This window comes from Punica granatum, chromosome 1 (genome assembly GCF_007655135.1).
Source record: "Punica granatum isolate Tunisia-2019 chromosome 1, ASM765513v2, whole genome shotgun sequence".
Lineage (NCBI taxonomy): Eukaryota > Viridiplantae > Streptophyta > Magnoliopsida > Myrtales > Lythraceae > Punica > Punica granatum.
Window position 1 is genome coordinate 45701872 of NC_045127.1, and position 25784 is coordinate 45727655.

A 25784-nucleotide genomic window follows, 5' to 3' on the forward strand; every position below is an offset into this window, starting at 1 on the left:
GTGTGCAACAGTTCCGTAGAATTCTAATGTCATAGGTTTCGTTTTGAAAACAACTACGTTAATGTGAATGCAATCTGGAAGAAGTTTATATAGTACGAAAGCCGCCTTAAAATAAAATAATTGTCAAAGCCATAAATCAATCGTGTATGCAATGCCCTATCCAAAAAAAAAAAAAGAGTGTGCAATGCAACTACTAAGATCCGAGTTTTACTCTTTCATCCATTGAATTCAACTATTGGAACAAAAAAGGAAAAAAAAAGTCACTTCGGTTTCTCAATTTTACCTCCATTTTGAACTTATTTTTATTTCAACTACGTCTTTAACAGTATGCGTTTTGTTCACTTTAGTCCTATCGTACACTTTCCCATTATAAAAAAAAAAAGGAAGTGCTTTCCCTCAAAACACATTTTCCAAAAATTACAAAATTAAGAATTACAAAAAAAAAAAAAAGGAAGCGGAGACATCAAAGAAGAGAAGGGAGAGGGGGAGGGGTGATAGGGACCTCGTCGGCAACCACCCCTCTCCTTATAATGTTTGTTGGATCTATTGGTGACCGTAGAATAGGAGGGATGGAAGCCGTTGGTGAGGCCCTCCCATCCCCATATTCAAGGGTTCCCAACATCAGAGGCCACCCCTTCCTCTTTGATTACTCCAAGGCAGTTAGCAACCTCAAAAGGGAAGGGGAGGTTGCCGGCAAGACCCCTCCCTCTAGAATCAAAGGATCATACTTTCAATTGGGATCTCTCGATTCTTGAGAGAGGGAACCTCGTCGGCAGCAATCCCCATTGAGGTTGCTAGCGGTTCTAGAGACCACCGGTGATCTCATCGGGTGATGGTGGCTATCAGCGAAGCTCGTACTGTCCTCTCTCCCTCTCCCATTCCCTTTCTTTCTCTATCTTCTCGTCAACACTTAAAAAAAAAAAAAACTTTTGTTAGTTTTCAAATATTTTCATAATAAGATTAATGTAAGCGGTGAACAAAATATAATGCTAAGATATTATAATAAATTCAGGATAAAGGGAAAAAATCAACGTAAGGTTGAGATTGAAAACTCAAAATGGGCTTGTTTCCCAGCCCGCGCCAGATGGAGAACCCGTTCGTCGTTCCCGTCACATGATGCGATGCAAAAGGTGCCAGGATTTGATTGAACCTGTGAATTGTGAACAGGAATTAGCCCCGAAAACGAATATTCTCCATTCCACTCCATTCCATTTTGACTGATGTCTCTCTCTCTCTCGGCTCTCCACCTCTACCTCCCATTTCTCAGCTCTTCCCCTCCCCCGTCGTCTATATATTCAGCTCCTTCATCTTCCTCCCTGCAACTCTCCCTCACGCCACCCCGGCGTTTCCTCGCAGAGAACCTCTCCGGCTCACTCCCTCATGATGAAGGTTTCTTCCGGCGATAATGCTGCTGACACGTGAGTCCTCCTCGCTTTCGACCTCCGCTCCTTTTTTTCCCCGCTCTGGTCTCCGTTTCGATCGCATTGGTGTTCCTGCCAATCCTCCTAGCTAGCTTCGCGGCGGCTATTTCGTTAGACTGTCATCCTCGCTCGAATCTCTCTCTCTCTCTTCGCCGCTGCCTTTAATTTCTGCTTGAATTTCTCCGATTTGTTTATTTATTTATTTTGTCCGAGCGGATTCTATGGATGTTTGATTGAAGTAACGTGTAGTGTAGGAGTTCCTGAGCTGAATTTCCCTGCTAAGTGCTAAGCTCGCTTCTGGCATCTTCAGTGACCGCTCAAGCTTAAGATGAGCTTACGATGTGCGCGGCAGCTCTATTATAGTTATAGATTGCAGTTTCACGTGCTCGAATAGATTGCACAAACATGATCTGGCCAGAGTTTCGTGCATAATTTCTCCGTGACTAGTCCGTGAGATGATAGAAAAAGCTTCAATGAGCGGATTCTCTCTAATCCTTTAGAGTGGTCCCTTGTCACAGTCATGGTGGTTGTATCTGTGAATGTCCCTCTGCTTATGTTGGATATAGGACCTAGCTGAACTTAGCAAGTGTCACAGTCATGGTTGTTGTATCTGTGGTCCGTATTTTAGTGTAATTTTTTCTTTTTATAACTGGATCAAATAGGTTAAAAAGATTCATCAACGTAGTGAAATGCATTTATATGAACGGGTCTAGCTGTATCTAAACAGATTAAGTGGATTGAACCTAATTAAACCCAATTATTTATTATGTCTAAGGGGATGCGCCAAACTCATTTAGATACAAAATACATTTACTTTCAACCCGAGCTTGCGTAATTTCATGTCGTAATTCATGTTATATTATCGTATCGTGTCAAAAAATTATCGGTCCTAACTGGGGAAGACTCATAGTCATTCGTATATCATCAATTTAATTTTTTTGTAATATATATAACTTACCCTAACATACTATTTAATAAGTTTTATCTGACAATACACGAGGAACATGATTCGTCCCTTAAGGGACATTTCCCTTTCTCATTTGCATTATTGCTTTCCTTAATTCTTAATAGAAATTAGCCCCAACAAAAATCCCGGTAGAAAATTAATTGATAAATTGTTAGAATATATTTTAAAAAAAAAGGTGAAAACAACTCTTTGTAATGGAAAATTAATTTTGCACCTTAAAAATTGCACGCTGCGCCAAAACTACATCAAATCATGAAGCCAAAGCCTCCAATTTGCATGGCGTCGTGCCGATTTAGTTTTGCCCTTGTTCTTGAGGTCGTCGAAATTCTCCATAGAAGATTGTCACATTGCTTAGCCATATAAAAGATGTATATATTGGACGATGGTCGAAAAGCAACAAACAGGATAAATTCTTTTGGGAAGTGAAAAAGATCAATTAGCATGATATTGTAACTTGGTCTCTTAATGAGCTAAATAAAAGAATTGTTACATCTTCTGCTTTTTTTTTTCTTTTTTCTTTTTCCTTTTCTATTGTAAAAGAGGCTCATAATATTTAATAAGAAATCCTAATATTTTTTTGTTGGGTAAGAAATTATAATATTTAATAAGAGACACAAATAGTTTTACTGAATATTTAACTTGGAATTTCTTGATTACCAGGCGATGACGTGCACTATCGTACTATACCATATTTGATTATCTCTGCTTTTCTTAATTTAATTGGATATCTTTCTATCCATAAGTATTCAAACCGTCCATAAGCCATTCAGGAAGACATCCATATTACCTCAATCTCTATCTTTGATCTGACGCTCAAACATAGCCCGGCTGCACGAACGGCAAGAGTAACCAATTCATATCCCTTAACTTGGCGTGATTTAGGCTATGGCTCGGCGAATTTAGGACGACATGGAATAGAGGAAGGGTGCAACACCTTCTTAGAACTCTAATGTCATAGGTTTCGTTCTGAAAACAACTACCTTAATGTGAATGCAATCTGGAAGAAGTTTATATAGGACGAAAGCCGCCTTAAAATAAAATTATTGTCAAAGCCATCAATCAATCGTGTCTGCAATGCCCTAATCCCAAAAAAAAAAAAGTGTATGCAGTGCAACAACTAAGATCCGATTTTTACTCTTTCATCCATTGAATTTAAAACTATTGGAACAAAAAAGGAAAACAAGGTCACCTCGGTTTATCAATCTTCCCTCTGTTCTAAACTTATTTTTTATTTCAACTACGCCTTTAACATTATACGTTTTGTTCACTTTAATCCTACCGTACACTTTTTTCCAGAAAAAAAAAGTGCTTTCCCTCAAAATACATTTTTCAAAAATTACAAAATTAAGAATTACAAAAAAAGAAAAAGGAAGCGGAGACATCAGAGGAGAAGGGAGAGGGGGAGGGGTGATAGGGACCTCGTCGGAAACCACCCCTCTCCCTTTGGGGTTTGTTCGATCTATTGGTGACCTTAGAAGGAGGTGGGCGCAGCTAGTGAGGCCCTCCCACCCCATATTCGAGGGTTCCCAACATCCGTGGCCGCCCCCTCCTCTCTGATTACCCTAGAGATAGTTAGCAAACCTCAAAAGGGAAGGGGAGGTTTGGCAATACTTTCAATTGGGATCTCTCAATTCTTGGGGGAGGGAGTATCGTCGGCGGCAATCCCCTTTGAGCTTGCTAGCAGCTTTAAAGACTACTAGTGATCTCGTCGGGGTGATTGTGGCTATCGGCGAAACTCGTACTGTCCTCTCTCTCTCTCCCATTCCCTTTCCTTCTCTATCTTCTCGTGAACACTTTTTTTTTTTTTTTAACTTTTGTTAGTTTTCAAATATTTTCATAATAAGATTAATGTAAGTGGTGAACATAATATAATGCTGAGATATTATAATAAATTTAGGATAAAGGGCAAAAATCAACGTAAGGTTGAGAATGACAACTCAAAATTAGCTTGTTTCCCAGCCCGGCTAGATGGAGAACACGTTCGTCGTTCCGTCACATGATGCGATGCAAGAGGTGCCAGGATTTGATTGAACCTGTGAATTGCGAACAGCAATTGGCCCCGAAAACGAATATTCTCCATTCCATGCCATTCCATTTGGACGGATGTCTCTCTCTCTCGGCTCTCCGCCTCTACCTCCCATTTCTCAGCTCCCCCCCTCCCCCGTCATCTATATATTATTCAGCTCCTTCATCTTCCTCCCTGCAACTCTCCCTCCCTCACTCTCCCTCACGCCACTCCGGAGCTTCCTCGCAGAGAACCTCTCCGGTTCGCTCCCTCATGATGACGGTTTCTTCCGGCGATAATGCTGCTGACACGTGAGTCCTCCTCGCTTTCGACCTCCGCTCCTTTTTTTCCCCGCTCTGGTCTCCGTTTCGATCGAATCGGTGTTCCTGCCAATCCTCCTAGCTAGCTTCGCGGCGGCTATTTCGTTAGACTCTCATCCTCGCTCGAGTCTCTCTCTCTCTCTCTCTCTCCCCGCCGCTGCCTTTAATTTCTGCTTGAATTTCTCCGATTTGTTTATTTATTTATTTTGTCCGAGCGGATTCTATGGATGTTTGATTGAAGTAACGTGTAGTGTAGGAGTTCCTGAGCTGAATTTCCCGGCTAAGCTCGCTTCTGACTCTGTTTCAATCGATCGTTGTCTTTCGGCATCTTCAGTGACCGTTCAAGCTTAAGATGAGCTTACGATGCGCGCGACGGCTCTATTATAGTTGTAGATTGCAGTTTCACGTGCTATAATAGATTGCACAAACATGATCTGGCCAGAGTTTCGTGCATATTTTCTCCGTGGCTAGTCCGTGAGATGATAGAAAAAGCTTCAATGAGCGGATTCTCTCTAATCCTTTAGAGTGGTCCCTTGTCACAGTCATGGTTGTTGTATCTGTGAATGTCCCTCTGCTTATGTTGGATATAGGACCTAGCTGAACTTAGCAAGTGCCATAGTCTTGTCGTTGATTATTTGTTTTACGTATAGCCGATGCAAACGTGTTTCATTTTAGAGGTACTTGAATCTTGTCAAATTGGCTGCTACTTGAATCTTAGTGACTGATTTTTTGGGAGAAATGAGGGATTGAGCTATCTACTTCAAGAAGGATAGAATTATAAATGCCGATATCCTCTCCAAATAAGCACGTTATGTACTCAAAGATGACCTCCTTTACTATGTTATGAATAAGGTTATTCCCGTCTAGCGTCTTGCTTTATTTCTTGCTTTCCTTTTCGCTGAAGCTTTGCTTTTATTACCTTTGCACTGCCAATGCAGCAAAATTTCTCTTACGGGGTCAGCTCCACTAGAGGCTGTTCTATTTGATGTTGATGGAACTCTGTGTGATTCTGATCCTATCCATCTCGAAGCCTTCAAAATATTGTTCCAAGAGGTGGGATAATTTATCATCTTTCACATTTTCAGTATCTGTTGTGGTCATTTACTTGTTTCGCATTGTCTTGTATGCTAGCCCGATGTGCCTGTAAATGTCTAATGGCACACTTGACTTGATCCATCAGTCATTGATTACTGTAGCACTTTCATTGGGATGGGAAACAGATAGGTTACAATGCTGGAGTTCCGATCGATGAGCAGTACTATATAGAGCATTTTGCTGGCAAGCACAATGAAGAACTTGCTGAATTCCTCTTCCCAGATGATATTCCTAGGGGCGTCAAATTCATGGAGGATAAGGAAACCATGTTCCGCAAGTAAGTATGCTTCCAGTTTGTTTCTCTGCTTTTATGTACTGCTTTTTAATCTTAAATTATCTTTTACATGATATTTATTTTAATTGAGACAGGTTGGCTGAAGAAAAGTTGAAAGCTATCGATGGTCTTTACAAGTTGCAGAAGTGGATAGAAGATCGTGGGTTGAAGCGCGTGGCTGTTACTAATGCTCCTAAGACTAATGCTGAATTTATGATCTCTCGTCTTGGTCTTTCCGACTTTTTCGAAGGTGTTATCCTGGGGGAAGAATGTGAACACGCCAAGCCCCACCCAGAGCCCTACCTGAAAGGTCTGGAGCTGCTCAAGGTGTCGAAAGAACACGCTATAATATTTGAGGTGCGTAGCCTTTGCGGTTCTTCTTTTTTTTCTTTTTTTCTAATTTTTTCCGGGTACAAAAGATTGCTTTCAGAAATTTCCATGACCGATTTGACTTCTGAATTATGTTTTGGTTCTACTAGGATTCAGTTTCGGGGATCAAAGCTGGAGTTGCAGCAGGAATGCCTGTCATTGGCTTGACAACCAGGAACCCTGAACACATACTGATGCAAGCAAAGCCGACATTTCTCATCAAGACTTACGATGATCCAAAGCTATGGGCTGCTCTGGAAGAGCTCGACAAGAAGAGCACTTGAAAATTCTTAGCCAGCAGTGCACAATTGGGTTAGTATTATCTCAGAGACCCCGCTGACTCAATTTACTTCGCTACCTAGAGATAATGATAGGTAAATAATTGCTCGATCATGATGATTCGACTTAGCAGCACCATACAATGGCGAGGGATTGCCAGATGTGCACTTAAAACGTATCCTTCCACAATTATTAGCTTGATTTGTAAAAGTATGACTGAGTTGCACTCAGGAGGCATATACAATACTCGGATTCTACGAAATTTGATTAGCCAGATTTGAAGGCTTTGTTTTGAAGCAAGTGGTAGTTCAAAGAAGTGAGATATGCTTTCATGCTTGAATGTAATGATCACATCGATGCACAGACGATTCTTCTTGCAGATCATTCAGCATAATATCTAAATTGGAACCAGAAAAAGCATAGATGTTAGGCATTCCCTTCCTCTTTCTATTTAATATTTCAAAAATTATATAATTATTGGTAAGAACTATTTTATGGACCCGAAGATGCTCTTTTTTAGGTAAATATGGACAGTTGGACCAAAACGAAAAAATTGCAAAATGTTGAGGACAAGAGTGATAAAAATAGATTTAGCACGAAAATGACAATATTATGAAAAATTGAGGACAAGGGCCATTTTCAAAAAGAAAATGGGGAATTTTGGTCCCCAAAATTATAGCGACTCGAACACTTGAGGACTCAAAAAATATTTTGCTACCAGTATGGTCCTTTATGGTGCGTTTGATTTTAGAGTTAAAGTAAGTTTGATTTTGATTTTGATTTTGATTGTGGAAAAGGACAAATGAGATGAGATTATAAATTTGACTTGAAAAACGTATATTTTTGTTGTGTAGTGTGTTGAGTTAAAATTAAAATCATAATTTTAAAATCAAACTTACAAATCAAACGGGCCTAGTTTTCATTTTGTCTGATAGTTATGATCAACCATCAAATCTTTTTTAATGAAAAATTGACATGGACACTTATGTATTGCAAATGGCGTCAAAAAAATTTATTTTAATGATTAAACTAGCACTTTTGTTCCCGAACTTTTGATGAGCCAACACGTGGGGACCCAAAAGTTTTTTTACCATCATTTCAGTCCCTCAATTTCTATTTCATCTAACAATTAGGTCCGACTATTAATTCCTTTATCATGAAGCTAACATGGATAGCCAATCAGCCAGCCACTGCCCCCTTAGCAAGGGCGCTGGAGGCATTTGGTACCCTCGACAACCTCGCTTGAAGGGGTGGTAGTTGGCCACAAAATCCCCATCGATCTCCTTTCTCCTCTCTCTCTCTCTCTCTCTATTTGTTGCCGCCAATGACCTCGCCTAAAGGGAAGTGTAACCGGCTTGGAAGTTCTCAGCTTCTGTCTCTTTTTTTTTTTATATATAGAGAAAGAGAGAAGGGGGAATGTAATGGGTTGCAAGCTCTCCGTCGAGGGACAGCCAAGCCGTAGGCGAGGTCACTGGTGGTACCTAGACAGCATCACCTTTGGAGAGAGGTGGCCTGCGGAATGTCCATGCTACCTTTCAATTGAAAGTATTGATTTTTAGACGAAATGGGAATTTAAGTGACAGACAAAATTTTTTGGATTCTCAAGTATTGGTAGGTTGGACATTCGGGGATCGAAGTGCTAGTTTACTCGTTAAAGAATTGATATTTTTGACTCAGTTTCTGTCAGTAGTTGTCCACATGAGCTTTCCGTTGAAAGAGTTGACAGTCGGACCTAACTATTAGACATGAATGAAAATTGAGGGATCTAAGTGACGGCAAGATTTTGTTGAAGTCTCAAATGTTGACTCGCAAAAAATTTGGGGATCAACATGTTAGTTTACTAAAAAAATAATCCTAAAAAAAAAACGACCCAACCCCCCTGCGCTGCCAGAGAACTCGTTTGCTCATATACTATTTACTCACATGGCAATGACGCAAAGATGCCAGGAAGTTCCCACCGAAAAAAATGGGGAGATGCCAGGAAGCTGCGAACGACGAGTAGCCCCGATTCTCTCTCTCGTTTATTCTCCATTAACGTCTCTCTCTCTCTCTCTCTCTCTCTCTCCCATTTCTCAGCTCCTCCATCATTTATATATATATATATATATGTATGTATGTATATTCGGCTCCTCCTTCTTCCTCTCCGCATCTCTCCCTCTCTCTCTCTCTCTCCGTCGCCAATCCGGAGCCTCCCCGCGGAGAACCTGTCCATAGCGGTCTCGGACAATGATGGTTTCATCCGGCGATCATGCTACAGACAGGTGAGTCCTCCTCGTTTTCGACCTCAGCGCTTTCTCTCCGCTCCTTATTTTCCCAGTTCTGATCTCCGTTTCAATCGATCGGCGTTCCTCCCGATCCTCCTAGCTTCTTGGCGGCTCTTTCGTAGACTGTACTCATTCTCGAATCTCTCATCGCAGCTGCATTTTATTCCCCCGCGACTACTTAAATTTCTTTTATTTGTTTATTTTGTGTTAGCGGATTCTATGGCATGTGTGATTGAATAACGTATAGGAGTTCCTGAGCTGAATTTCCTGCTAAGCTTCTGATCTCTGTTTCAATCGATCTTTTATCTTTCGGCATCTTCGGTCATCGTTCAAGCTTAAGATGCGCGGCGGCTCTATAGTAGATTGCGGTTTCACCTGCTCGGATAGATACACCAACATGATCGGACCAGAGTTTCATGCATAATTTCTCCGTGAGTAGTCCCTGCGATAATAGAAAAAGCTTCGACCGCCGGATTCTCTTCAGTCCATAGAGTGGTCCATTGTCGCCGTCATGGTGGCTGTATCTGTGAATATCGACTGCTTATGTTGGATATTGGACCTAACTGAACTTACCGAGCACCATTGTTTTGTCGTTGATTGATTGTGGTACGGTCATGTACTAGCAAGAGTTCTGCTCTTATTTGTTTTACATATAGCCGACACATCTATTTTCACTCTGGAGGCACTTAAATCTTATCAAATTGGCCGCTATTTAGCTCGGTGACTGAATTTCAGGAGAAATGAGGATGAACATTTACTTGAAGAAGAATAGAAGTACAAAGGTCATTATGCTAAATAAAGCACATTATGTAGTTAAACATGACCTTCTTGACTATATTGGATATGTTTCCCGTCTAGTGTTGCTTTGTTTATCAGTTTCCTTTTCGCTGAAGCTTTGCTTTTGTTACCTTTGCACTGCCAATGCAGCAAAACTTCTCTTACGGGGTTCGCTCCACTGGAGGCTGTTCTGTTCGATGTTGATGGCACTCTGTGTGATTCTGATCCTATCCACCTTCAGGCCTTCCAAATAATGTTCCAAGAGGTGGGGTTAATTTATCATCTCTTAATTTAGGCCCCGTTTGAAATTTGGGTTTGATTTTAGAATCGTGATTTTAATTTTAACTCTACTCATAACAAAACAAATTACACTCATCAAAGTCAAAATAATGGGCCCCACCCATAAATATTTACACCACTCCATTTTAATACAACTCCATAATTACAATATTCTCAAATGAATGTGGGCCCGCAAGTTTGACCAAATACTCCGTAAAATCACAATCAAAGTCAAGTTAAAATCAAACCTAAATTTCAAACGCCACCTTATATTTTGAGCTTTTTAGTATCTGTCGTGGTCATTTACTTGTTACGCATGGTCTCGTATGCTTGTCCCGACATGCCTGTAAATGGCACTCTCGAGTCCTGACTTGATTGATCATTCATTTTAACTATACTGTCTCTGTACTTGCATTGGAATGGAAAGCAGATAGGTTTCAATGCTGGAGTTCCGGTCGATGAGCAGTATTTTATAGAGAATATGGCTGGCAAGCACAATGATGATATTGCTAGGTTCCTCTTCCCAGATGATATTCCTAGGGGCCTCAAATTCATGGATGATAAGGAAGCCGTGTTCCGAAAGTAAGTATGCTTCCTGTTTGTTTCTCTAGTTTTCATCTTCTGTTTTCTTTTTTCTTTTTTTTTCAATCATCTTACCGTATTTTTACATGATATATATTTGATTGAGACAGGTTGGCCGCAGAAAAATTGACTGCCATAGATGGCCTTTACAAGTTGCGGAAGTGGATAGAAGATCGTGGGTTGAAGCGCGCGGCTGTCACTAATGCTCCTAGGGCTAATGCTGAATCTATGATCTCACGTCTTGGTCTTTCCGACTTTTTCCAAGCTCTTGTCATCGGGGATGAATGTGAACACGCCAAGCCCCACCCAGAGCCCTACCTGAAAGCTATCGAACTGCTCAAGGTGTCCAAAGAACACACTATAATATTTGAGGTATTATCAGTTTTGTTTATCAGTTTCCTTTTCTTTTTTCCTTTTTTTTTTTGGTAGAAAGGATTACTTTCAGAAATTTCCATGATCGAACTAACTGACGAATTATGTTTTGGTTCCATTAGGATTCGGTTTCAGGGATCAAAGCTGGAGTTGCAGCAGGAATGCCTGCCATTGGCTTGACAACCAGGAATCCTGAACACCTACTGATGCAAGCAAAGCCGACATTTCTCATCAAGACTTATGATGACCCAAAGCTATGGGCTGCTCTGGAAGAGCTCGACAAGAAGAGCGCTTGAAAATTCTTAGCCAGCAGTGCGGAATTGGGTTAGTATTATCTCAGAGACCCGGTGACTCCATTTACTTAGCTATCAAGAGATAATGATAGGTAAATAATTGCTCGATCATGATGATTCAACTTAGCAGCACCATACAAAGGCAAATGGATTGCCCAAACCTGGGAAGGAGTTGTATTCTTTCCTATACTTGGATTACTTGTATGTATGTTGAACCCACCAGTGTTTTTCTCCCTATAAAATGTCAGATGTGCACTGTAAACACATCCTTAAACAATTATTAAGCTGATCTGTAAAAGTATTACTGAGTTGCCCTCGGGAGGCATATGCAATACTCGGATTCTATGAAATTTTACTAGCCGGATTTGAAAGCTTTGTTTTGAATCAAGCGGTGGTTTGGAGAAGTGAAATGAGCTTTCGCAATTGAATTTGATGATTGCATCAATGCCCGGAAGATCTTCTTGCAGATCTTTCAGCATAATATCTAGAGATTGGAACCAGAAAAAGCATAGGTGTTAGCCATATTGGCCAAAGAATAGTCGAGTAGAAGATGTACTATTCTCACCTACGAGGACATAATCTCGGACAGTGGATCCCAATAATCAACTCTCGTCGCTGCACAATATGTCGGTAGTTTTCAACTTAAATTAAATTGTCATTATTTCACATACAATTGCGCACTTGCAAAATGAAAAACCTGCAGACAAAGAGACAGTTCTTCCTAGCGACCCGACTCAGGATCAATTCAAAATACAGCATTAACTGCACATCCCATAGAGTACCCAAACTATCCAACAGATTCACACTCAAAAAGTATAACTTCTTGTACATAGAAGTCCTCGGCCAATTATGCCCAAAATGATACTTCCCCAAGAAGAAGCTGATAAAAACATGATCAGAACCTGCTGGCTTGAAGATTGAAGAATCACTGATTTAGAGAAATCAGTGAACTTAGTCTAATGATTAAAGATCTGATCCGCCGAGGCTGTGGTTAACAAGCGCATCCACCAGACTGAGTCTGCGATTGCGTTGAATTGGCGGCAGTGCTTCTCAGATTCACATCAACCATGTCTTCTTGCTTTGTCGAAGACAGATTCTCCATTCCAGGCAGAGCGGCAGCAATTTTCCGAAATAGTGCCTGGGAAGTGGGACAATAATCGGGTCAAATGTTGCAAATGAATACTCCTGCTTATCTAAAATAATCAAGATAATGAAGACAAACGAACTGTCCACTCTGAACAGCATAATGACGAGGCTCACCTTAATATTGAAGCCAGCTTTTGCACTTGTTTCAATAAACATCACGTTGAGTTCACGGGCTTTGGCTTCTCCTTCCTCAATAGAAACTTGCCTGTGGGAATATTAGCAAGTTAGTTATCTCAATAATCTGTACACCTCATCTATGCCACAATAACGGCTACAGAAAAATTAAAAACTTGGTGTTCAGAAAAATATGAAGAAATAAGACAAGTACCCATGAAGTCATCTGCATGATATCGCATAAGCAGACAGCGCCTATTTTACCTCTATAAGTACTATTTTTTTACAAAAGGCACGGACAACATGTGTGGTGCATACTAGGTGGTCAAGTGTTTCCACATATATATACTAAGAAAGAACTCATCTACTCCAAAAAGAACTTCAGAGAGATCGCAAAGAAAATGTCTAAAGTTCGACGGACAATATGAGCAGGTGCTCTACTGTAGCACCCCTGCTCAATGACAATCGGTCTTGGAGGAATCCAACAGCAAAGTGGGCATGATAACAAAGATAATAAAAAGTTGAACAAAATTTGACAAGAGATTTCCCGTAGAGGATACCTTTTCTCCACGAGATCAGTTTTGTTCCCAACAAGAACAATGATGACATCGCTGCCCCGCTCTGTACGAACCTCTTCAATCCATTTTACAGTATTCAGGAAAGTTTGTCGGCCTAGCCAATTAACAAACAACATATTTAGAAACATTCACAAAATGTCTTCAGTGACGCCATGAAATGGATAAAATCTTCGTCCGCTAGGAAGACAGTTGGATTGAGTTTTCAGTTGGGCGCCATTTGTGTGGGGGGATCATCGTTTGATTTAATTATATAATGGTAGCAATACTTGCGGACAAAAAGACAAGAGGGAAGGGCGATCTACAGGTTAGAGACTAACAGATAATAATGAGTAGCACATACTTGCAACATCATATACAATTACGGCAACAGAAGAGTCGCGGATGTAGCTTGGAATGAGACTTCTAAATCTTTCCTGTCCAGCCGTATCCCTAGAATGCACATGAGATGAGAGAATATTAACATCACAGTTAAAAGTCATCTTCATAGTTAAAAGACACTAAAAATAAGACCAACATGCTTATGATGATAGGAGGAAATAAATCACACAATAAAGCTATTTATGAGAGAAGAATGATGTTCGAATCTTTCTGCTCAATAACAGGTCTATTTTCAAGAAAAGCTGCCTCCAAAGAACTAAATAGCATAAAAAATCTGAAGGGTACATAATTCCCTCATAAGCATCAGAAGGGCCCGGAGATATACAAGTTCTTACTCAAATAAAAAAATTAGATTCATCAAGGTTGACCATACGATTCATTACCAGCTCCAATAATTTTCGTTTCTGTGGACATCGAGAATGTTGTTGACACCTCATGTGCGAAAAATAGTAAAATCTGAGGTGACTGATCTTACCAAAGTTGCAAGCGAACAGTTCGGTCTTCAAGGTACATAGTTTTTGACAAGAAATCAATACCAATGGTAGCCTGATCATCAGAAAAGGAAAAAGGAAAAGAAAAGAAGCTTTTAGCATGGAATTTCCCGCATATTTCAGAGACAAAAGCAGCAAGGAATCAACAATAAACATAAGAAACGGAAAATATGTGGCTCATAGTACACCGCCATGGAAGCTCTCTTTCTGTCTCTCCCGCTCAGGATCAATTTACATGATTACATCCCAGCTGAACAGAATATTGACAAAAGTATATACCATTGAAATTAAGAATTTTTCAACTCGATGAAAAAAATAGTGGCCCCAAGATTAAAAAGATGCTAACGGAATGAGCACGGACAATGAGGAATTAGGATTATGCTAGTCTCCTGTAGTTCATCAAGAAAGTACGTTCAGCAAATAAGCCATAGAACTGGAACTATCCTAAGGATTGGAGGAGGACTAAAATCAAACACTAATGAATCTAAGCATGAAGGATCCACTGCCTCCAAGCTCTTCAAGCCATAATCATGCTATCAGAAGCGAAATCAGAATTCCAGAATTTCCTCCCTCCAACTGCAAGTGGCTGAGCGAGTTGAGTTACATCGTTCCGGTTTCTTACGTACCAAACAACCAACCAAAAGGAGGCAAAGACCGCCATTCACATTAAGCTTATCTTCCTAGCAACGAGTACGATCAACATCGCATAAGATTGCGAAACCATTGCCGCAATATCACAAAATCCAAGGGCGGTCCAGCCAGATCGGACGCTCACAGAGCAGATCCAAAGGCACGATCGGAGAAGATTAAGGAGGGAGACGGAAGGGAACGGATCCTGCAGAATCCGGAATCCAGTTTACCTGGTAAGTGTTGTCGAATTTATCGTACATGAAGCGAGTGATGATGCTGGTCTTCCCGACGGACTGGTCCCCCAAGAACACCAGCTTGTACTTGGCTAGAGCCGAGACGGGCGCCATTTGTGTGGGGGCAGATCTGGCGCGGCTATCGGAAGCTGATGAAGGTCCGAAGCTCGTCGCGGGATGCCTCAGTCGGAGACGATCTGTGTCATCAACCTCTGCGCGTGAAGGCGAAGTTGCAGATTTGAGCTCTCCGCAAGTGAATCGATCGATGCAAAGCAAAACGTTGGTTTTCGCCGGTGGGTTTCCTCTGTTTGCGGGTAACGACGACGAGAGGACAAGGCCTGTGGGCCTACTTGGGCCCACTTGGGCCCTCTTGGGCTCTGGGCCTTCACCCGGAAATTAGTTCTCTCCGGTCTCCACTAGAGGCTGACCGTGATAGATCCCCGTCTGTAAGAGACGGACATTACCAGTGACTTTTCCATCTATTGGAGTCGGCACGTTCTTATGTCCGTCTCTAAGCCATCTCTAAATCACAAGAACCGATTAGGGACGGGCATTAGGTTGCCGTCGGGGAACTTTAGAGACGAACAATCGGTTTTTGATTCGTCTCTTAGAATAGGATTGTGATGTCTCTAATCTGTCTATACATGATACAGACGGATTTCACAGAATTTAGAGATGAATTTTTCATCTCTAATCTATCTCGACATAAAAAAAAAAAACCTAGAAAATTACATATTCCCACTTGCTTACAATAAAACTCAATATGCAACAAAATTCTACCGAGAATAATTTTCCAAAATATATGAGAATTAGATAAATTTAAATCCCTACAAAAAAAAAATGTTAATTACCACGGCCTTTTCTGCCCGCGACTCTACATAGATACCACCCTTCCTCCACCATGAATAACTCCACATGTGCAACTGACCATCCTAATTTATTCTCCTATATTGGAAAAAAATAATAAGTCAAGGTACGACTACTTGGAAGTTAACATGCCATGAAATAACGAATCGACTGTAAGTAATAACTAAAATGACCGGCCTAGCTCGGGATGCAGCGAGAGAAATGCATCCTCCCGTATGAAGTGACCCCTCTTGCTCGAAGCTTGATTCTTGTTATTTCTCGAGCACAATTTTTTGTATTCTTCTTTTTGCTAGAACTCCTCTATACCCCTCCAATGCTCTCCCGAAATCCAGTCTGGTCTTTTACCAGAGGCACGAAGGTTCGCATTATTTGCCTCGTACGCTTCGACCCTTTAGTGTTGAAGGCCTTCTTCATGGGGTACTCGAGAGAAGGCTCCCGATAGACATAGTTCTATTTCACGGAAATATGATAAGGACGTTAATTAAAGTCATCACAAAGTATATATTTATCATAAAACAAATTAAAGGTGCACGATAATATCTTCCACATTTGAAAATACAAATTTCAATGTCGCTTTAGGGATATCAAACCATTCGTCTCTAATAGAGATGGAAATATAGACGGATTATAGATACCTATAATAGGGACGAATTTTAAGAAAGCTCTTCCCATCTTTACTCATTATAGATAGAAATATCCGTCTTCAACTTAGAGGAGGACAAATATGTCCATAATCTCATCTCAAATACGGAATTATTTTCATCTTGAGACAGATTATAAACGGATCTGGGTCGTCGCTATTTCGAGACTGAATTTATTATCTTTAGGCCGTCTATTTTGATATTTTCACTTAAAAGATCAGATCTAACGATCAGAATGCAACTAAAAAAAAATAGAAAGAAGCCCCATTTCTATGTTCCTCTACTGTGAACCGCCCCTCTCGCTACAACCCATATACGAGAGATCTTCGAGGAATTTGAAGCGTCGCTCATTGTTAGTTCTCTTCTTTCGTTCTTATGCAGTATGTGTTACTCATTTCACGGAATTCTTGATGCCGTCGTATACATAGTCGATAAAAATCTAGCTTTAGGCCATTGCATATATATATATATATGTATATGTATATGTATATGTAGCTTGTAATGCTTGTTGTTAGGTACAATTACGACTTCTTTCCACTGATCTTTGGGTCGATTGTCATTGATTATATATGTAGAAGGATCTTATTCCTCCGCACAAGTCATGGATGCATGAGAGAATGTTCCCAAGCCTAATTATTGGTATTGGACATATCACGAGAAGATTTGCATCATCTGATCATCCTTTTGCAGCGGATATTCCTCCCCATGATCTGTCCAATACCAATAATTAGGCTTGAACTTGTCCTTCATTAAATGCAACTTCACTCCTTCCAATAACATATTACCTTGCCTTTTGCATTTTAGGCAACAACATATGATTCTATGCTCTCGCTTAAATAGAGGCAAATCCAAAGCATGTTTTATAAATGCGTCAACCCCAGTAATTAATTCCAGTTTGACGCCCCCGTAGCTTGGGTACATTCTCTCATACATCCATGATCTATGCGAAGGAATATATTCCATCTACATATATATACATTGAAAATCAGCCCCAAAGATCAGTTTAAAGAAGTAGTAATTGTATCTAACAAAAACATTACATGCTAATTATATATATGTATGTATATATATAATGGCCTATTGTTACCGTTTCTTCAACTGTATACAATTGCATCTAGAATTTCGAAAATGAGTAACAAGTACCGCATAAGAACCAAAGGGGAGGACTAAAGAGGAGTGGACTAAAGATCATCTTCATGATCTATTCGTATATTATTAGAATTTAGAGGAAATCTTGCTGAACTTTATGTTGCTAAAATGAGACGTGGATACCATCATTTTATGAGTTTAACATTCATGATTTGTTGAATCGGCGGCTAATAAACTGTTCATCCCGATGTTCCATTCTTAATTTATGCTTTGCGACAGGTACACCCCGATGGAGACATGCCTGACCCAGCTCCCGGAATTATCCACTATCCAGGTTGCAGAGGAGAGCTGGCAAAACGGCCTGAGAGGCAAGTTCGAGCTTCCGAGGATAATCAATGGAGGACTCGAGGGGGTCATGGCAGAGGTTTTCAGGGAAGACATGGAGCTGCGGAAAAGAGAGTATCGTACTACCATTCCCTCGACTAACAGTTGCAGACACTGGGGCTTTCCTCGGAGATTTTGCAGCTGCCCTTGCGGGCGATCCGATCTAAGTCATGAATGCTGTCCCGGTCAATGCTAGAGTTAACACTCTTGGTGCCATCTATGAGAGGGGTCTCATTGGAACGTATCAAAACTGGTAAGATTATGTCTATGTGCTTACAATACGACAACGACAACCTGATGGTTTCTGAAGCATCAATGGTACCTTTTCAACCAGGAGTAATTAAGATGGAAGACATTCTACTGGAAATGGATAGAATACCGAGGCCTGAAGGGCAGCATAATATTCTGGGACGATTTCTATATACTGGTAAGGATTAAGAGCATCATCGATTGGATGCAATATGATACGAGAATCGTGGACCATGAGAAAGGACCCCAAGAGAAGGAGAAGATAATCTTGGCATTTAAACTGTACTGGACAGCACCAGTGAAAAAGCACGAAGGAACCCAAACCGATTCACAGAGATGGCTTCATGTTGTACCTGCACATTCGGTGTTCGGACACAAACCATTCATTCATGAAGAGAGATTCTTCTAGAGACAACCCGTGGAATGTTGAGATCTATCAACAGCTATAATTGAATGAGGTTTGTCTGTTTAACCAATATGACAATGCAGTATCCTCTAGCCCTCTGCATTAGAGCTTCAATAACCGAGCACAGTCGAGCTTAAGTTCAAGCCCAATTGTACAAAGTTTGGAAAGGGTGCTTGATGTGCTCGGGATTCATTGAAATGAAATCAAGCTCAAAATCAACTGGGAGCTACTTGTTTCAACTTTGCCTCTATTACGAGCTTGAGAAAGGTCGAGCTGATCAAGAATAGACTGACAAGAATTTGTCTCGGTAACACGATATTTTAAATCGACTAGACATTACATGAAGCTATGATCGACAATTAACCTAGCTATAGTGCTAAAGTTTCCTCTGAACTTCGGTTTAAAGTTGAAAAGCTCGTGAAATTTGAGACAGTTTCCTATAATTATGGGGAGGAATTGACACAAATGAAACTGCAGGGAGCATTTTGGCGATAAAAGAAAACTATAGGGCCCATATTGAACTTTTTCTAAATGTTTGGGCCGTGACCCGAAGCCCCTTTTTGCTAATATTGCAAAACTATAAACGCCGTGACCCGTTTCTACCAGCGGCCCCGATCCCTCGTTCCTAGAGGCCCGCTCCGCACTCGACCACCAATTCGTTTAATTAATCGCCGGCTCCGATATCCATTGGCCGGAAAAGCGTCCAGCGCCGTTGACAACTCAAGGTCGGTGGCGGTCTCGTTCCCGGGAATCCCACTCTCCGGTTGGGGTTTGGAGATTCGGCTGACCTAGGCCGCCCCTCCACATGGCGGCCGCGTCGCCTGCCCAGGGCAACACCGGCGCCACCACGACCGCCGGGTTCGCAGCTGCGCACACGCCGCCGAAGACTCTTCGCGGCCTCAACAAGCCCAAGTGCATACAGTGCGGCAATGTCGCCCGCTCCAGGTCATACATGCTTTCACCTCTTCTTTGGTTCCCTCCATGCTAATATCTGCCGATGTTGCATTGCTTGAGCTGCTCGTATTATGGTTGAAGGTGTTCTTGAGGTCGTCCTTTTGCTCTAATGTGTAGGCTCCGTAGTAGTGTTGGGTCTGACCTTGTTCCTTCAATTATCTCAATTGAAATTGAATCTCTTCTGTATGGGAGAATATTTGCTGCAATTTCATTGTTCAATGCACAGAGTCGCAAATTGTTCGTATCAGTTAGCCGGGAGGTTGGACAAAGGCGAGTCATATTACATTTTAGTATTGTCGGACGTATTTCTCTCAGAGTCGTGAATTGTTCATATCGGTTAGCCGGGAGGTTGGATAAAGGCAAGTCGTATTACATTTAGCAGTATAGGCTTGTTCGGTTGTATTTTGACAGGGTCGAATTGTTTTGCAGGTGCCCTTATCAGTCGTGCAAGAGCTGTTGTTCCAGAGCACAGAATCCTTGTCATATCCACGGTAGCTATTTCTCAACTTATGCAGTTTTGTGATGGGGAATTCTGTTTTTGTTTATTCAATTTTCTTTGTTGAATAATAAAACTGATGATATTTGGTTTTGTGATTAAAATGGTACTGAGTTGTCCCCGTGCTCCTTGGCTTGAAAGCGTATAGCAACGGACATGCTTGTTACTAGCTAGTTTGACGTGTTTTCGCTTTCGACAATTAGCATGTTGAAGTTGCATTTATTTAACAATGGACGCAATCTTTGAGGAATTCCCTGTGATAGTAATGCGTTATCCGAGTAGCTTTGTTACGCAGTCACAATTCTTCTTCTTGTATTTACTTCTACTGCTAATTTGTCTTTCCAAGTAGAACAAATTGATGTGGGAAAGTAAAAAATCCTAAACTGTGGTCTCCGACAAGGAAGTTAGATGTTTCATTTCCTGATTTGAGAAGAAGGTTTCCTTAAGAAATTGATGTCTGACCATGAGTTTTTGAATGTAAGTTTCTTTAGTATTTTGTTTGTAAATTACTAACATCCTGAAATATGGGTGGTTTGAAATTTCTGCGAGCCATAGATGGTCAATAGCAGAAACCTTGGTACAGATTGTGTTTGCAAGATGTTGACACATTGTGGTCTGTTTGGAATTCGTATCACATTTTCCTTATTCCGTTTTTCTCATTTTCTGATGCAAATTTCCTCCTTTTCAAATTCAGTGCTCAAAGCAAATGCAACTTTCCCGGACAAGACCCCAGCTTCAAGCCCTCCTCTGTTTAACCAGCACTCCACTGAGCCATCGTCAGCCGGGTAAGTTGGAATTATCTGGTTCTCTTTTTAATGAGTGCTCCAATTTATTCGGTTATATGCTTCTGTTTTCTTCCATTTGTATTTATACTTACTAGTTATTGATCGAGCTAAAGTAAGGACTGCAGCAAAAGGGTGATTTACATGGGATCCTTTCTTTCATTTTCAGGAGTTCACTCAGAGTTGCATCTCTTAGGCAACTTTCAAGTAACTTTGCTCAGTTCAATAATGTCCATATGCCAGTCCGTTCTAGGAAACCTCTAACTAAAAAGGTACGGATTCTACAATTTGTTCTCGTCTTTTGGCATGGGAATGATTGGATTCTGACTTTCCAAAGATTCTCAGGATGTTGCAGCCATAAATGAATGGAGGTTTTCGAAGTTAAAGGAATTTCAGGACAGAAACATAGAATTAGAAAATGAATCCTTTGATCGGTACCTGCAAAACGTTGGCCTCCTCAAGGAGGTCTTTTCCGTGGAATCTGTTGCAGAACATTCAGTAAGAGATTCATCTGAGACAGATTCTAACCCTGCTCCTTCAGAGAACTCCGAAAGGATGATTTTGGAGATGAAATTGAAGTTAAGATCCAACGAAACAAGGAAAGAGAACTTCAGAAAGAGGATTCAGCATATTGTTGATCGGGGTTTAAAGAAGCTTAAAAAACGAGAAGTGGGAGATGATTTCAGTGATTCGGCCGACCAAAATGGGCTCATTAAGAGACCCAAGTTGAAAACTCTGCATGTTGAGAAGACCTCAACTATTGTAGAGCTTAATGAGAAGCTGAGCAAAGCTCGAACGGAGGAGGATCTGAAATCTTGTTTGGAGTTAAAGGCTCAGTTGCTTAATCCTCAAAAGGGGTCCACTGAAACTGCATCAGAGAGCACTGAGAAATCTCACGGGCAGGTCGAGGAGGATGATGGAGTGGTCGGGCAGGCCTCTGCTTATTTCCAGCCAAAATTGGTTAGTCCCGTCGAAATTGACCAGCAAACCGTCAACTGCATTGATGCGCAATTTTCTTCCCTTGATCAGATAGAGGGTGTGTAGATTTTCAGAAGCGCTAAAGATAAATGAGTCTGTCGATAGATGTTGTGTTCTAGGTTTATCATAGGTCATGAATTATGGTAGAAGTTGTATCATTTTATGCTGAGATAAATCCCCTGATGTAGTTTCGTTACTTCCCCCTCTCCGCTTCTGTCTCTAGTGAGAAACTCCAATATGTTTGGCTGGAAGGATTCGGAGGCAGATGGAAGGAGATGATTCGGGGTGATTCCTCGAATTCCATGTATCGGGATAGGAATTTTTTTCGAATTATGATTGATGATGAAATAATTATTTTGACACCGTGCGAGAAATTCTCCATTATGACAAGAGGAGGTCGGAGGATGTAACATCTCGCCATTCGAATTCCCCTCATCGAATTCCCTCCAAATTTTGCCATTCAAACGTAGGATAGATAAATAAATAAATAAATAAATAAATGAGTTCATGGGCCGCCCCCGATTCCTTGGTCTGGGGTTGCTGAGCTTTCTTAGGCAGGGCCCAAATTGATGTTGCTGATCTTTCTTGGGCTGGGCCCAAATTGATCTAATTGGCGTTCTTTTACAAAGTCATAGTATTATAGTGGGCCCGTAAGTGGGCCGAATTGGGCTTTGTGGACCCAAGTTTAATAGCAGATCACCAACCAACCCCCAGCTGCGTTATACAATTATCCATTATGATGAGGAGGTAGGAGGAGGATATGACATCTCTCCATTTGAATACTCTTCATCCAATTCCCTCCAGATTTTGCCACCCCGATTCCTTGGTTCAGCGTTGCTGAGCTTTCTTGGGCTGGGCCCAAATTAATCTAATTAGTGTTATTTCAAATCGGTTATTCTAATGGGCCCAAAAGTGGGCCGAATTGGGCTGCGTTGAGCATCAGCCTGTAATTCCAAAGTGCTCCTGATGCTCTCATGAGCCAAGTTTAATGGCTGATCACCAAAAAAAAAAAAAAAAGTGTTTAATGGCTGCCTTATTCAATTATCTATTGGCTCAAACTTCAAACTTCTTGGTTACTTTAGATACCAAGAAATTGAAATGAACCAAAATAGAAATGTGACTTAAATCGGGTTACTACGATGAAAAATCCATAACATCGTCTTTTGGATTTTTTGTACCGAGCATAATCTTGATACCTATTTGAGTATCAACACCAAACGTGACAAAAACTTTTTCATAAAATTGTGCAATTCAATCTACAATGGCGCAATTCAATCTTGTAATGATAAGCATATTGATGCGCTATAATTAAACGACGAGGAAATACGAAGGATATATCACTACATATGTAGGAATTAGGAAAATGAGATTAAACAAATCTTAAGGCCAATCGAGCTCAACTGGTTTTGCTCCACAATTGACCTTATTAAAGGAGAGACATCATCAAATGGCCCACACTCTCTTTCGATAAACTTTCACATGTTTTGACTTTGAAACCGCAATTAGAGGAAGAGAGGTCCAAGGATGTCTTGTGGATGATAGTTTAGTGGGCAGATGGGACTATCCAATGGTCTTTCAATTTTAAAGTTGAGTGGTAGAGAAAAATTGTCATCCTCCAATATTCCGAAACGAAATCGAAATTATTGATATGCGTAATCAGATCAGATGCATTGAGATATAATTTGTCAAATATATATATATATATATATAGAAAAGATATACGTATGATGCGAAAATTATACACTCCATCTAAAATATTTACTTTATATGAGATGATTCAGTATCATTTAAATTAGTAAAATGTTGAAAGTACGATGTTTCTTACGCCAAGATACGTTTGAAACAAAATCAAATTTTATTTAACTTAACTTAACTTAACTTTATTTTTTCCTCAATTCAACAATATAATCATTACTTTTTTATTTTTTTTTCAAATTCTCTCTCATACTTTTTCTTATATATTATTTAAATTAATTTTTTAATACTAAATTATCTCAACTATTCAATATTTTTTTTCAATTTCAATATTTTTTTCTTAATTCAACAACACAATCATTACTTTTTTATCTTCTTTTTCAAATTCTCTCGCATGCTTTTTCCAACTACTTTTATCATCATCTTTTAAAATCAAACTAAATCAAATAAAATCAAATTTAACTCCGTTACCAATTCAATTTATTTGTTTAGCACTCTCATGGTTGTCGCCTTCATTTAGTTGAAGTATGCAAATATTTGGGACATATAATAGAGCCAAACTAAACATATCAATTTCAATTGCTATAAATTAAGAAAGGACCAAAACCAACATAGGACCTCAGATGGTATTCCTTGTCCTTGAAATCAAAGTTTGTGTATGTACACATATCTAACTCATAAGATGGAATATATTGGTGCTGATGTTTTGGTGGAAGAAATCTTCTTCTTTTTTTTTACAGAAAAGAGAGAAAAATGATTGATTGAAGTTGCATGATCCATTATTATTGTAGATTGAAAAAGATATTTCATCTCTCTGATTTATTATTATTTTTCTCTATAAAGCTGACTTCCCTAATTTGAACCGTCCGTAGCTTTGGAGGTTTTCTAATTGGAATATCACGAGTGCTTTTTTGTATTTTGCTTTATTTATTCTCTCTCAAAATGCTTCTCCACCCAAATACCACCAACACCAATATGAGTGGATAAATATCTTCCTTTCCATGTCTTGTTCTCAAGGGGAAAAAGATAATCGGGATCGATCATACCTTATGATAATATGGTGAAAAGAATCAATTATTGATGCTTTTCTTTTCTTATTTATTATACTTTTATTAGTATTTTCTTACACAACACAGACGTTTGAGAATTTTTCTTAAAAAAACAAAGAGAAAACCTTAAGAATTTTGGTGTAATATCAAATTTCTTTCATGCCTCTTCGTATTTCCCTCACATTTTTTCCCTAGCTCTATTCAAAAGACTCATTTTCATTGTAAGTTTTACCCTATGCCTTGTTGAGGTATTCCAATTGTAGGATAAATGTAATGCTGAGTTCACTTTAAATTCAGTACCATCACTTTAAATAGAGAAGTCTATATGACAAGGAATTACCGCAATCACAAACTCAAAATCATTAATATTATAATAATAATTAATTAATTTTAGGATGGCCTATTATTCCTGTTCTCTCAAAAGAACCTTTCCCATAATTTATTTATCGTCTAGCTAGTTGCTTGCTTTTCTTACTTTGTTCTTTTTCAATGACTATTGAAGCAATAGGTAGTGCATTCTCATTCTAACGAATAGATTTTGAAATATACCAATAAAAATATAATCGTCTAATTAATCATGATGAATTAATTTCCTTTTCATAGAAAATAAAGGACTTGATTTTTTTCTTAATATTTGTAAAAGTTTCAATGTATTCGATAACTTACAAAAAGTGTCCTCTAAGAAAATACACAAAATAAATGAAAATATGTAGGCACGCACCATATTATTTAATGATTTATTGTAAATAAAAATAGAGAAAAATGACATATGTGACGTAGTAACACATATTCTCATCTTGTAATTAAGATGTTCATCTGATTCTCGTTGCAAGAATACCCGTATTCTTTTATTAGTTATTAAAATTTCTATTCCATTATAAAGTTACATTTGCCTCTTCTATTAAAAATAATTGTGAATAAAAACAAGTAACCGATGAAACTTTTGCAGATGGATTACTTGAGAGTAATTTCTTGGAGCTTCCTCCTCTTGCTTATATGGATTAGAACTTTGGAATATTTTATGTTAAATCCCTACACAGAGTTCGATATAATACAGGCTCCACACTTTCAATAAAATTAATTAGATCAATCTAATTGGAAATTTATCACCATCCAGCAGCTTGCCATCTATGATTGCCAACTTCCATGGCCTCAATTGAGGGTTCTTATTTGCCCTTGATTTCGGGCAGGAAGAAGTCGTGACAACGCTACAAATTTCTAATAAAGACAAGATCCTTTTTCATCAATCCACGGCTGAAAGCCCTTGATTGAGATAATGAAGGTTGTCACTTATTTGGGATGAGTTCCTCGATCAATCAAGAATTCG

General features: G+C 39.7%; 4 protein-coding genes across 8 annotated transcripts; 3 read left to right on the top strand and 1 right to left on the bottom strand.

The window, feature by feature from the left end:
* Nucleotides 1–1266: 1266 nt before the first annotated feature.
* On the top strand, nucleotides 1267–7075 carry LOC116193009 (haloacid dehalogenase-like hydrolase domain-containing protein Sgpp). 4 transcript variants are annotated; one of them, XM_031521732.1, is made up of 5 exons: nucleotides 1267–1418; nucleotides 5652–5766; nucleotides 5910–6085; nucleotides 6178–6439; nucleotides 6562–7075. In XM_031521732.1, the coding sequence occupies exons 1-5, from the start codon at nucleotides 1381–1383 to the stop codon at nucleotides 6733–6735; spliced, it is 765 nt and encodes a 254-aa protein (XP_031377592.1). In that variant the 5' UTR covers nucleotides 1267–1380; the 3' UTR covers nucleotides 6736–7075. The 4 variants fall into 4 exon arrangements, with proteins under 4 accessions (XP_031377592.1, XP_031377593.1, XP_031377590.1 ...); XM_031521733.1 differs by having other exon boundaries at nucleotides 1268–1418; nucleotides 5934–6085; XM_031521730.1 differs by lacking the exon at nucleotides 1267–1418 and adding an exon at nucleotides 4350–4704.
* Nucleotides 7076–8670: 1595 nt separating this feature from the next.
* On the top strand, nucleotides 8671–11668 carry LOC116193010 (haloacid dehalogenase-like hydrolase domain-containing protein Sgpp). Of its 2 annotated transcripts, XM_031521735.1 has the most exons (6): nucleotides 8672–8991; nucleotides 9730–9776; nucleotides 9922–10036; nucleotides 10481–10632; nucleotides 10743–11004; nucleotides 11127–11668. In XM_031521735.1, the coding sequence occupies exons 3-6, from the start codon at nucleotides 10025–10027 to the stop codon at nucleotides 11298–11300; spliced, it is 600 nt and encodes a 199-aa protein (XP_031377595.1). In that variant the 5' UTR covers nucleotides 8672–8991; nucleotides 9730–9776; nucleotides 9922–10024; the 3' UTR covers nucleotides 11301–11668. The 2 variants fall into 2 exon arrangements, with proteins under 2 accessions (XP_031377594.1, XP_031377595.1); XM_031521734.1 differs by lacking the exon at nucleotides 9730–9776 and having other exon boundaries at nucleotides 8671–8991.
* A 241-nt stretch (nucleotides 11669–11909) lies between these two features.
* Nucleotides 11910–15285, bottom strand: LOC116193011 (ras-related protein RABH1b). Its single transcript, XM_031521736.1, has 6 exons — nucleotides 14865–15285; nucleotides 13989–14059; nucleotides 13476–13564; nucleotides 13118–13229; nucleotides 12558–12648; nucleotides 11910–12435 (listed from the first exon to the last, which is right to left on the bottom strand). Exons 1-6 carry the CDS (start codon nucleotides 14979–14981, stop codon nucleotides 12289–12291), a joined length of 627 nt encoding a protein of 208 aa, XP_031377596.1. The 5' UTR covers nucleotides 14982–15285; the 3' UTR covers nucleotides 11910–12288.
* A 3813-nt stretch (nucleotides 15286–19098) lies between these two features.
* Nucleotides 19099–22080, top strand: LOC116193136. The gene is made up of 5 exons (XM_031521907.1): nucleotides 19099–19448; nucleotides 19887–19948; nucleotides 20648–20738; nucleotides 20905–21007; nucleotides 21081–22080. The coding sequence occupies exons 1-5, from the start codon at nucleotides 19309–19311 to the stop codon at nucleotides 21777–21779; spliced, it is 1095 nt and encodes a 364-aa protein (XP_031377767.1). The 5' UTR covers nucleotides 19099–19308; the 3' UTR covers nucleotides 21780–22080.
* The last annotated feature ends 3704 nt before the right edge of the window (nucleotides 22081–25784 follow it).

Coding starts and splice junctions, on each gene's coding strand:
- LOC116193009 (XM_031521730.1), top strand. CDS start 4,385: ATGATGCGATGCAAGAGGTGCCAGGATTTGATTGAACCTGTGAATTGC. Junction 5,767..5,909: donor TCAAAATATTGTTCCAAGAG/GTGGGATAATTT, acceptor TGATTACTGTAG/CACTTTCATTGGGATGGGAA. Junction 6,086..6,177: donor AAGGAAACCATGTTCCGCAA/GTAAGTATGCTT, acceptor TAATTGAGACAG/GTTGGCTGAAGAAAAGTTGA.
- LOC116193010 (XM_031521734.1), top strand. CDS start 8,957: ATGATGGTTTCATCCGGCGATCATGCTACAGACAG. Junction 8,992..9,921: donor GGCGATCATGCTACAGACAG/GTGAGTCCTCCT, acceptor CTGCCAATGCAG/CAAAACTTCTCTTACGGGGT. Junction 11,005..11,126: donor AACACACTATAATATTTGAG/GTATTATCAGTT, acceptor TGGTTCCATTAG/GATTCGGTTTCAGGGATCAA.
- LOC116193011 (XM_031521736.1), bottom strand. CDS start 14,981: ATGGCGCCCGTCTCGGCTCTAGCCAAGTACAAGCTGGTGTTCTTGGGG. Junction 13,230..13,475: donor AATTGTATATGATGTTGCAA/GTATGTGCTACT, acceptor TTAATTGGCTAG/GCCGACAAACTTTCCTGAAT. Junction 12,649..13,117: donor ACTGATCTCGTGGAGAAAAG/GTATCCTCTACG, acceptor ATATTCCCACAG/GCAAGTTTCTATTGAGGAAG.
- LOC116193136 (XM_031521907.1), top strand. CDS start 19,309: ATGGCGGCCGCGTCGCCTGCCCAGGGCAACACCGGCGCCACCACGACC. Junction 19,449..19,886: donor GGCAATGTCGCCCGCTCCAG/GTCATACATGCT, acceptor ATTGTTTTGCAG/GTGCCCTTATCAGTCGTGCA. Junction 19,949..20,647: donor GAATCCTTGTCATATCCACG/GTAGCTATTTCT, acceptor TTTCAAATTCAG/TGCTCAAAGCAAATGCAACT.